The sequence below is a fragment of the Argopecten irradians genome, chromosome 16, assembly GCF_041381155.1.
Source record: "Argopecten irradians isolate NY chromosome 16, Ai_NY, whole genome shotgun sequence".
Classification (NCBI taxonomy): Eukaryota; Metazoa; Mollusca; class Bivalvia; order Pectinida; family Pectinidae; genus Argopecten; species Argopecten irradians.
The window spans coordinates 32,097,531-32,109,707 of record NC_091149.1 but is presented as its reverse complement, the minus strand read 5'-3'; the positions used below and the strand labels follow the sequence as shown (position 1 = coordinate 32,109,707).

The window sequence follows — 12,177 nt, the reverse complement described above, 5'->3', positions numbered from 1 at the left end:
TTAGTATATAATGATATTTTCTGCCCAGGTCCTATATTGTTTAGTATATAATGCTATCTGCCTGCCCAGGTCCTATATTGTTTAGTATATAATGATATCTGCCTGCCCAGATCCTATATTGTTTAGTATATAATGATATTTTCTTACCAGGTCCTATATTGTTTAGTATATAATGATATCTGCCTGCCCAGGTACTATATTGTTTAGTATATAATGCTATCTGCCTGCCCAGGTCCTATATTGTTTAGTAGATAATGATATCTGCCTGCCCAGATCCTATATTGTTTAGTATATAATGATATTTTTCTGCCCAGGTCCTATATTGTTTAGTATATAATGATATCTGCCTTACCAGGTCCTATATTGTTTAGTATATAATGATATCTGCCTTACCAGGTCCTATATTGTTTAGTATATAATGATATCTGCCTTACAAGGTCCTATATTGTTTAGTATATAATGATATCTGCCTTACGAGGTCCTATATTGTTTAGTATATAATGATATCTGCCTGCACAGGTCCTATATTGTTTAGTATATAATGATATCTGCCTTACCAGGCCCTATATTGTTTAGTTATATAATGAATGATATCTGCCTTACGAGGTCCTATATTGTTTAGTATATAATGATATCTGCCTGCACAGGTCCTATATTGTTTAGTATATAATGATATCTGCCTGCCCAGGTCCTATATTGTTTAGTATATAATGATATCTGCCTGCCCAGGTCTATATTGTTTAGTATATAATGATATCTGCCTTACCAGGTCCTATATTGTTTAGTATATAATGATATCTGCCTTACCCAGGCCCTATATTGTTTAGTATATAATGATATCTGCCTTACACCAGGCCCTATATTGTTTAGTATATAATGATATCTGCCTTACCAGGTCCTATATTGTTTAGTATATAATGATATCTGCCTTACCAGGTCCTATATTGTTTAGTATATAATGATATCTGCCTTACCAGGTCCTATATTGTTTAGTATATAATGATATCTGCCTGCACAGGTCCTATATTGTTTAGTATATAATGATATCTGCCTGCCCAGGTCCTATATTGTTTAGTATATAATGATATCTGCCTGCCAGGTCCTATATTGTTTAGTATATAATGATATCTGCCTTACCAGGTCCTATATTGTTTAGTATATAATGATATCTGCCTTACCAGGTCCTATATTGTTTAGTATATAATGATATCTGCCTTACCAGGTCCTATATTGTTTAGTATATAATGATATCTGCCTTACCAGGTCCTATATTGTTTAGTATATAATGATATCTGCCTTACCAGGTCCCTATATTGTTTAGTATATAATGATATCTGCCTTACCAGGTACTATATTGTTTAGTATATAATGATATCTGCCTTACCAGGTCCTATATTGTTTAGTATATAATGATATCTGCCTTACCAGGTCCTATATTGTTTAGTATATAATGATATCTGCCTTACCAGGTCCTATATTGTTTAGTATATAATGATATCTGCCTTACCAGGTCCTATATTGTTTAGTATATAATGATATCTGCCTTACCAGGTCCTATATTGTTTAGTATATAATGATATCTGCCTTACCAGGTCCTATATTGTTTAGTATATAATGATATCTGCCTGCCAGGTCCTATATTGTTTAGTATATAATGATATCTGCCTGCCCAGGTCCTATATTGTTTAGTATATAATGATATCTGCCTGCCCAGGTCCTATATTGTTTAGTATATAATGATATCTGCCTGCCCAGGTCCTATATTGTTTAGTATATAATGATATCTGCCTGCACAGGTCCTATATTGTTTAGTATATAATGATATCTGCCTGCCAGGTCCTATATTGTTTAGTATATAATGATATCTGCCTTACCAGGTCCTATATTGTTTAGTATATAATGATATCTGCCTGCCCAGGTCCTATATTGTTTAGTATATAATGATATCTGCCTGCCCAGGTCCTATATTGTTTAGTATATAATGATATCTGCCTGCCCAGGTCCTATATTGTTTAGTATATAATGATATCTGCCTGCCCAGGTCCTATATTGTTTAGTATATAATGATATCTGCCTGCCCAGGTCCTATATTGTTTAGTATATAATGATATCTGCCTGCCCAGGTCCTATATTGTTTAGTATATAATGATATCTGCCTGCCCAGGTCCTATATTGTTTAGTATATAATGATATCTGCCTTACCAGGTCCTATATTGTTTAGTATATAATGATATCTGCCTTACCAGGTCCTATATTGTTTAGTATATAATGATATCTGCCTTACCAGGTCCTATATTGTTTAGTATATAATGATATCTGCCTGCCCAGGTCCTATATTGTTTAGTATATAATGATATCTGCCTTACCAGGTCCTATATTGTTTAGTATATAATGATATCTGCCTTACCAGGTCCTATATTGTTTAGTATATAATGATATCTGCCTTACCAGGTCCTATATTGTTTAGTATATAATGATATCTGCCTGCCCAGGTCCTATATTGTTTAGTATATAATGATATCTGCCTGCCCAGGTCCTATATTGTTTAGTATATAATGATATCTGCCTGCCCAGGTCCTATATTGTTTAGTATATAATGATATCTGCCTTACCAGGTCCTATATTGTTTAGTATATAATGATATCTGCCTTACGAGGTCCTATATTGTTTAGTATATAATATATATCTGCCTGCACAGGTCCTATATTGTTTAGTATATAATGATATCTGCCTTACCAGGTCCTATATTGTTTAGTATATAATGATATCTGCCTGCCCAGGTCCTATATTGTTTAGTATATAATGATATCTGCCTGCCCAGGTCCTATATTGTTTAGTATATAATGATATCTGCCTTACCAGGTCCTATATTGTTTAGTATATAATGATATCTGCCTGCCCAGGTCCTATATTGTTTAGTATATAATGATATCTGCCTTACCAGGTCCTATATTGTTTAGTATATAATGCTATCTGCCTTACCAGGTCCTATATTGTTTAGTATATAATGATATCTGCCTGCCCAGGTACTATATTTGTTTAGTATATAATGATATCTGCCTTACCAGGTCCTATATTGTTTAGTATATAATGATATCTGCCTTACCAGGTCCTATATTGTTTAGTATATAATGATATCTGCCTGCCCAGGTCCTATATTGTTTAGTATATAATGATATCTGCCTTACCAGGTCCTATATTGTTTAGTATATAATGATATCTGCCTGCCCAGGTCCTATATTGTTTAGTATATAATGATATCTGCCTTACCAGGTCCTATATTGTTTAGTATATAATGCTATCTGCCTTACCAGGTCCTATATTGTTTAGTATATAATGATATCTGCCTGCCCAGGTCCTATATTGTTTAGTATATAATGCTATCTGCCTTACCAGGTCCTATATTGTTTAGTATATAATGATATCTGCCTGCCCAGGTCCTATATTGTTTAGTATATAATGATATCTGCCTTACCAGATCCTGTATTGTTTAGTATATAATGCTATCTGCCTTACCAAGTCCTATATTGTTTAGTATATAATGATATCTGCCTGCCCAGGTACTATATTGTTTAGTATATAATGATATCTGCCTTACCAGGTCCTATATTGTTTAGTATATAATGATATCTGCCTGCCCAGGTCCTATATTGTTTAGTATATAATGATATCTGCCTGCCCAGGTCCTATATTGTTTAGTATATAATGATATCTGCCTGCCCAGGTCCTATATTGTTTTAGTATATAATGATATCTGCCTTACCAGGTCCTATATTGTTTAGTATATAATGATATCTGCCTGCCCAGGTCCTATATTGTTTAGTATATAATGATATCTGCCTGCCCAGGTCCTATATTGTTTAGTATATAATGATATCTGCCTGCCCAGGTCCTATATTGTTTAGTATATAATGCTATCTGCCTGCCCAGATCCTATATTGTGTAGTACATGTATATAATGCTATCTGCCTTACCAGGTCCAAGTCGTCCTCTCCTGGATCATACACCCAGACTTCTGTACGATGACACAGATAGTCTTGCGTTGGCATGGCAACCTCCAACCCTGGACTCAACTCGACCTCTCAGATACAGAGTACAGATGCAGGCTCCGCCCAGTATGGACTGGCGCACGATGGCGTCAGACATTCCCGACACCCGCTACAGGATCAGCGGCCTTGGTCCTAGCCGGGATTACCTGTTCCGTGTTGTCCCGGAGACATCCCTTGGCCAGCTGGACCCTCTACCTCCCGTGTCTCTCAGTTCTCTGCCAAGTACGTCCTCTCAAAGAAATTTTACACTTTACAAAAGCATCATCGATGTCCACAGACTGTCACAGTAGTACACGATGAAATATATATTTCTGAAGAAATGTTTATTTACCACTCATTTGTTTTATTTTCATGTTTCTTAGCAAGATCATAATTATGATATAATAGAATAATGTTGCTTTGAATTGAGAGTTATTATACATACGATGTATATTAATTTCTCAAAGAAGTAATATCAACCATACTCCAGTTAACACGGAATCTTTACCAACCAATATCTGTAGAATACAAATTACTTCAAATAATAAATATGGGACAAAGAAAAGTGTACTTTTTTCAAACTATGTCAACCCTCTCTGAAATGGTGCTACTTTTAAATTTTATCTTGATAAATATTCTGAAATTATGCTATTGTTCACATTTCACAGCACCGAGAATGTTCCATCCCAGCAGACCAGAGATACTTGACATTGAACCGACCTCTCTGGGGTTGTCATGGAAACGACCTGTGGTTGACATGTACACACCGTTAACATACAACATTGAGATGCAAGAACCGCCGAGTCTATCCTGGAGGAACGTCCACTCTGGACTGACCGATACTCACTACCGCGTGGGCGGACTGCAGCCTAGCCGGGACTACATGTTCAGGGTTGTACCAGTCACAGCCTCAGGACAGCTGGAGCCACTACCACCAGTATCCATATCATCCATGCCAGGTACGACCAAACACGATCTCTCCCAGTGTTAATTGCTGTCCCCATATTCACCTCTAAGGCTCACGGACTGGCCGTCTGTTGACCTCAGGTCACAGAATATTACGTCATGACCATTGTTAATACATTGCGGACCATTGTTAATACATTGCGGTCCATTTGTAGATTTTGTTACAATGCATATAGGCGTGATTTATTTTAAACGGCAGACTTGATACGGCTATCATGACTATCTACTTACAAGTAAATCTGGTGTGTCCGCAAAATATTTAATATTGAATGATCAAATTATATTCTGTCAGAACTAGCAAAGGTGAAAGCAGTGGGCCGCAATGATAGGATAGTAAAAGAAATTTTATAAGGATAATGATTGAAAAATATTTCTTTTCTATCAAAAGTAATCCCAAGAATGCAGCACCTTGAACCAAGTATGACTGAAATGGGCCGCGACTCCATCAAGTTGTCATGGCGACCAGCTGAGATCCCATTCTATCGCAGACAACCTATTCCTCTTCATTACACGGTGGAGATGCGCACACTACCAAGTTCAGAATGGATTCCTGTCGCTCGCAGGGTGAAGGACACATCCTATATTGTAAAGGGACTTAACCCAAAGAACGACTACGAGTTCCGTGTCAAGGCGGAGACAGACTACGGCTGTAGTTCTCCAACCACTCCTGTCATAGTCCGCAGGAAACCTGGTGAGTAGTGGAAATAACACTTAATTGAATAATTAAATAAGCAAATACAATGAACATACACATGTATAAAATCTTAAAATAAAGATAAAATATTTAAAATCTGGTGAGTAGTGGAAATAACACTTAATTGAATTATTAGTTAAGGAATTACAAATCAAATTTGAAAATTAAATAAAATATTTAAAATCTGCAGTCAATTTGATTTAACATTTCTGAAGAATGTCATTTAAAATGTCTGTCACAATATGAGCTTCATACACCAGTGAACCACAAAAAATCACAATAATAATTATTTCCTAAGTATTGACAAAATTGCTTATTTTTTCAGTTTATTGTAAACGGACATCATATTTACGCGTTTTTCTTACCGAAGTTACTAAAATATGATTGCTCTATTGTATATTGATATTGTTTATTGCCTTGAATTATGAACAAAATTTAGAATATACAATTTCATAATTATGTTCAAGATTGTTTTTGCCCCAAAAATTTGATTGGTGCATGGAAATAAGTAAGTTAACAGTAGTGGTATATTTTCCAGCATATAAAGAGAAAACTTTGTAGTTTATCTGTGGTCAGCAGGTATAATGGATGTGTGAATTGTAATAAGGTAAAGTTAGGTAATCAGTATTGATAAAGGGAGGTAATCAGCATTGATAAATGGAGGTAATCAGCATAAATAAAAGGAGGCAATCAGCATTAATAAAGGGAGGTAATCAGCATTGATAAAGGGAGGTAATCAGCATTGATAAAAGGAGGCAATCAGCATTGATAAAAGGAGGCAATCAGCATTGATAAAGGGAGGTAATCAGCATTGATAAAGGGAGGTAATCAGCATTGATAAAGAAGGTAATCAGTATTGATAAAGGCCTAGGGAGGTTATCAGCATTGATAAAGGGGGGTAATCAGCATTGATAAAGGGAGGTAATCAGCATTGAGATTATAATTTCAAGCGCCAGGATCACGAAACAATTTTGGCGTAATCATATGCAGCATAATTTCACTAAGTAAAAACTTTTTTGGACTAGCCTCAAGATGATGAAACTGTCTTTAGTCCAAAACAGTCTTAAGTTTAGACTTAGCTAGCTGCAATATTGTAACTCAAGAGACATTTAGACAGAAAATGGTATCGTCTTTAGAGCTACAATTGGTGCCTACTACTGCTATGATGTAAGGGAGAAAAGTAATGATCATACAAATCTACAAGTCAATTAATAAAACTACACCATATAAAATATCCAATTCACAGCAAGACAGTAGTTTTTTGTGTAGCCTGCAACGCAAGGGCGACACTTAGGTATCACTTTGTCAGTGTCGACAGCGTTGGTGTTGTCTGCGTCCGGGAAACAGTTTGCTTGTGATAACTTAGGCATTTATTGTCTGATTTCAACCAATTTGGTATATTGCTTTATATTATTAAAGATGCTCCACCGCAGACGGCGCATAAATGATATTTATCATTTGAGCAATAATTGGTGTATAATTGTGTATATATATATATGCCTAATGAACACAAAAAATAACATAAAATAATTTATTTCGCCTTTGGTGTATGCGCAATCATTACTTCATTCTATATTAGATATAGTGCTTCAGAATTTTTTTGGGATGCAATTAATTATTTTTCATATTTTTAACTTGAAGTAAAATTAGAAGCTCAAACTTTTCAATGGTGGTATTGGTAAGTAACTTTTGTAACTGAAGAAAAAATATAAAATCGTCCGCTCCTGTTTTTGACAGTGAAAAAATACCATTAGTCAGCGGTGGAGCATCTTTAATAAGATCTCAAATGAGTTTGATAATGGTAAAAAAACGTCAATATTTGCAAGAGTTATGGGACTTTAAAATTGTCAAAACTGATAAATATATGGTTTCCAATCAATAACTTAGATATTTATCGTCCAATTTCAAATAAATATTATAAATTGTTTTATATCAATGAGATCTCAGATGAGTTCAATAATGGTCAAAATCTGTTAATATTTGCAAAAGTTACGGGACTTAAAATTGTCAAAACAGATAAATCCATGGTTTCAGCTCGATAACTTAAGTATATATTGTCCGATTTCAACCAAGTTTGGTATATTGCATTATATCAATCAGATCTTAGACAGGTGTGATACTGGTCAAAATCCGTCAATATGTGCAAGAGTTACGTGACTTTAAAATCGTCAAAACATGGTTTTCACTATATAACTTTAGTATTTATTGTCCGATTTCAATGTATACGCATAAAATACTTGGAAACCTACAAACACATATAGAAAATTGTGCCCAAGTGATTTCCAAAGGCAGTGCTCCATTAGGACCCATAGGGACCATTTTGTACCCGTCTGAAAGGTAATGTAGGCTGGGCCCATATTTCTCGAAATAAATTTAAGTCAAAAACAGACTTAAGTCATATATTTTCAATTATAATGTACATCGTTTTGATTGGCTAAGCAAAAAACTGAAGTTTTAAACTGTTTCATCCTTTGGCCTGGTGTTTAGAGTTTTGTTCTGTCTTACATCAGTTTGTTTTCGCCATACACAATTCTGAGTTTGTCAATTTCTGTATCATTTGCAGTGCCTGTGTTCCCCCGAAGGGAACCCATCATAAGCAACGTATCACCAGATTCAATCGCATTGTCATGGCAACCAGCGTCGTTACCGGGACACAGCACGAGAATCCCTGTCTACCAGATTGAGGTCCAAGACCCACCAAGTATCGGACAGTGGCGACCTCTCACCAACAACGTCTCACAGACATCATACAACGTGATGGGACTTAGACCTGATCGTGATTATCTGTTCCGCGTACGAGCCAAGCTGGACGGTGCTCTAGGGGAGCCTACTCTACCTGTGTATCTAATGAGAAGATGTGGTAAGTCATTAGCTACTTACTCTATGTTATATTAAGATAAATATCATTTTTTTGTTGTTGTTGAAAAATTGTTTTCATTATATAATAGGATGAATCGATTAAAAAATGTAAAACTGATCCCCTTACCTTAGTTCTCTACACTTCACCAGACTCTATATATTCCACAAGGGAGATAACTGAGGCAGGAACCAGTATAACCATAATTGGCATGATTAATTCTGCTGACATGCCATATTACCAAATTAAAGCCTCGTTAAAATCTAAAATAAATATTTTCAGGACCACCACGTATGCCGACTGACCACCCATATGTCCATGACATCCAGCCGACATCTGTTCGCTTACAGTGGAGGTCGGTAGAGTTGTCTCCCCGCCACACTGACTACTCTCCTGTGACGTACCGCCTGGAGATACAGGAGGGGACGCGCAGTGACTGGGTCACATTGGCGGGACGTATCCCACACACAGACTTCCACGTAACCAACCTCACACCTGACCAGGAATACAGTTTCCGTGTCCGGGCTGAAAATAAGTACGGAGTCAGTGAGCCAACCAACTTAGTCCATATCAAACGCAGGGCAGGTGTGTAATGATCATTTTAGAAAAGCATGCATTCCTTCTGTTTGTAGATCTCTTATACATAATCATTCCTCTTTTGTCATACATGTATTGGTTATTATAATGTAATTGACTGCTTACAGCTCAAGTTTTATTGTTCATCACACATCATTTTTCTCATTCCTTTAAACCTTTTTTCATATTTCTTTTAAAGTCATTGATGACATGTTTACTTCCAATTTTATTTATAAATATCTGAGATTTTGAAACTTGAAGTTGAAGACATTTTGTGTGTTTTGACAGTGGCACCCACATTACCACAAGACGAGCCCCTTCTGTACGACGTTGGAGCCGGGTCGATCACGTTGTCATGGCGATCGGCAGGGATACCATCCTACAATACCTCTCCTGTGACCTACACAATCTTCGCCCAGGAGTCCCCATCTGGTGTGTGGGCACCAATGGCCAGAAGGATACCCCACACTTGGTATGTCCTGAACGGTATCAGGCCCGACAGGGACTACACCTTCCGTGTCCAGGCCGAGAACGAGTTTGGAGTGAGTCGTCCAACCTTACCTGTACGCCTCTTCCACACAGGTAAGATAAACACGAGAAAACTGTACAGGCTCCGATTTCTACAAAAAAAAAAAAGTCTTTAATTAGTTCATAAATAAAGTTTTTCTCCTGATGTAACTTATATGAAACATTTTGATTAAGGTCAGTTTTTTACTCTATTTTTTACTTATGTTGGTTTCGAGAAATCAGGGCCTGGTACTGTACTCAAGATAAAGTTCTTCAGTATAAAAAAAAAAACCTAGGCCCCCTAAACCAAGGTTTTGTAAAGTGCATTTGAATATTAGAAAGGTTAATGATAGTATTACTGTCAGACCCCATTTACATATCGACAATGCTATCTACCCTACACTTATTATATAAGCATCTCTTTAGAACATATAATGTGGTACATTTGTATTTTGGAAGAGTGCTGGTGATTACTGTTTAAAATGGGTTTTCAAAAATCAAAAATCAGATATCTTTGATCTTTTGACCTTTTCTATCACCAGAGTACAAAGCACCTATTGAACTTCCTGAGATTGATGAGTTCGATGAGAAGACCTCTTCCGTCAATCTGCGTTGGCGACCACGTTCCATGACACCATTTGCAAGTGAGCCTTTGCGCTATCATGTGGAATCCTGGGAACCAAGGAAGCGGGTATGGAGACGGTTGGCATCTGATATTCCAGAAACCAGTTACCGCGTGACAGGAGTTTCCTCTAACCAGGAGAATATCTTCCGTGTCAGAGCTCAGACCAAAGCTGCACTGAGTGAACCTACCTACCCAATTTCCCTCAGCAAATATTTGTGTAAGTTACCTGTTCAATATATCTCTTCAAATACCTTTAAATTACTTAATCATGCTCTGAGTGAGTCTGCCTTTATTCTTGTTGATTTAAGATTGAAACTGTACAAATATCTGAGTGTTTACCTGTGGGCCTCAGAGATGGAGTCAAACAGGGTCTATATTTGTAATAATAGATAAGTTTCTCTTTAACTGAGCATGGATATTTTTGAGATTTTGTGTTATTTACTGAATTCACCATACGAGCATCTTTCTTTTTTTTTGCTGTATCAATATTCATGTACTACCTTTCTGCAGTCTTGTATAAATCTGTACCCTTTCTACAGTTTTGTATAAATCTGTATCCTTTCTACAGTCTTGTATTAATCTGTACCTTTCTACAGTCTTGTATTAATCTGTACCCTTTCTACAGTCTTGTATTAATCTGTACCTTTCTACAGTCTTGTATTAATCTGTACCCTTTCTACAGTCTTGTATTAATCTGTACCCTTTCTACAGTCTTGTATTAATCTGTACCCTTTCTACAGTCTTGTATTAATCTGTACCCTTTCTACAGTCTTGTATTAATCTGTACCTTTCTACAGTCTTGTATTAATCTGTACCCTTTCTACAGTCTTGTATTAATCTGTACCCTTTCTACAGTCTTGTATTAATCTGTACCTTTCTACAGTCTTGTATTAATCTGTTCCCTTTCTACAGTCTTGTATTAATCTGTACCTTTCTACAGTCTTGTATTAATCTGTACCTTTCTACAGTCTTGTATTAATCTGTACCTTTCTACAGTCTTGTATTAATCTGTACCCTTTCTACAGTCTTGTATTAATCTGTACCCTTTCTACAGTCTTGTATAAATCTGTACCCTTTCTACAGTCTTGTATTAATCTGTACCCTTTCTACAGTCTTGTATAAATCTGTACCCTTTCTACAGTCTTGTATAAATCTGTACCCTTTCTACAGTCTTGTATAAATCTGTACCCTTTCTACAGTCTTGTATTAATCTGTACCTTTCTACAGTCTTGTATTAATCTGTACCCTTTCTACAGTCTTGTATAAATCTGTACCCTTTCTACAGTCTTGTATTAATCTGTTCCCTTTCTACAGTCTTGTATTAATCTGTACCCTTTCTGCAGTCTTGTATTAATCTGTACCCTTTCTGCAGTCTTGTATTAATCTGTACCCTTTCTCAGTCTTGTATTAATCTGTACCCTTTCTGCAGTCTTGTATTAATCTGTACCCTTTCTCAGTCTTGTATAATCTGTACCCTTTCTACAGTCTTGTATTAATCTGTACCCTTTCTACAGTCTTGTATTAATCTGTCCCTTTCTACAGTCTTGTATTAATCTGTACCCTTTCTACAGTCTTGTATTAATCTGTACCCTTTCTACAGTCTTGTATTAATCTGTACCCTTTCTACAGTCTTGTATTAATCTGTACCCTTTCTACAGTCTTGTATAAATCTGTACCCTTTCTACAGTCTTGTATTAATCTGTACCCTTTCTACAGTCTTGTATTAATCTGTACCTTTCTACAGTCTTGTATAAATCTGTACCCTTTCTCAGTCTTACAGTCTTCTATTAATCTGTACCCTTTCTACAGTCTTGTATAAATCTGTACCCTTTCTACAGTCTTGTATAAATCTGTACCCTTTCTACAGTCTTGTATAAATCTGTACCTTCTACAGTTGTATAATCGTACTTTGTCTTGTATTAAT

At 36.2% G+C, this 12,177-nt stretch overlaps 1 protein-coding gene across 6 annotated transcripts in view; it reads left to right on the top strand.

The window, feature by feature from the left end:
* Positions 1-12,177, top strand: part of LOC138310319 (twitchin-like) — a 136,389-nt gene that overhangs the window by 58,694 nt on the left and 65,518 nt on the right. For all 6 annotated transcript variants that reach the window (XM_069251486.1, XM_069251487.1, XM_069251485.1 and 3 more), the window contains exons 30-36: positions 3,978-4,271; positions 4,697-4,987; positions 5,383-5,685; positions 8,252-8,548; positions 8,828-9,130; positions 9,410-9,703; positions 10,171-10,470. In XM_069251486.1, the coding sequence (XP_069107587.1) occupies positions 3,978-4,271; positions 4,697-4,987; positions 5,383-5,685; positions 8,252-8,548; positions 8,828-9,130; positions 9,410-9,703; positions 10,171-10,470 (2,082 nt within the window). The remainder of the gene's footprint in view (positions 1-3,977; positions 4,272-4,696; positions 4,988-5,382; positions 5,686-8,251; positions 8,549-8,827; positions 9,131-9,409; positions 9,704-10,170; positions 10,471-12,177) is intronic.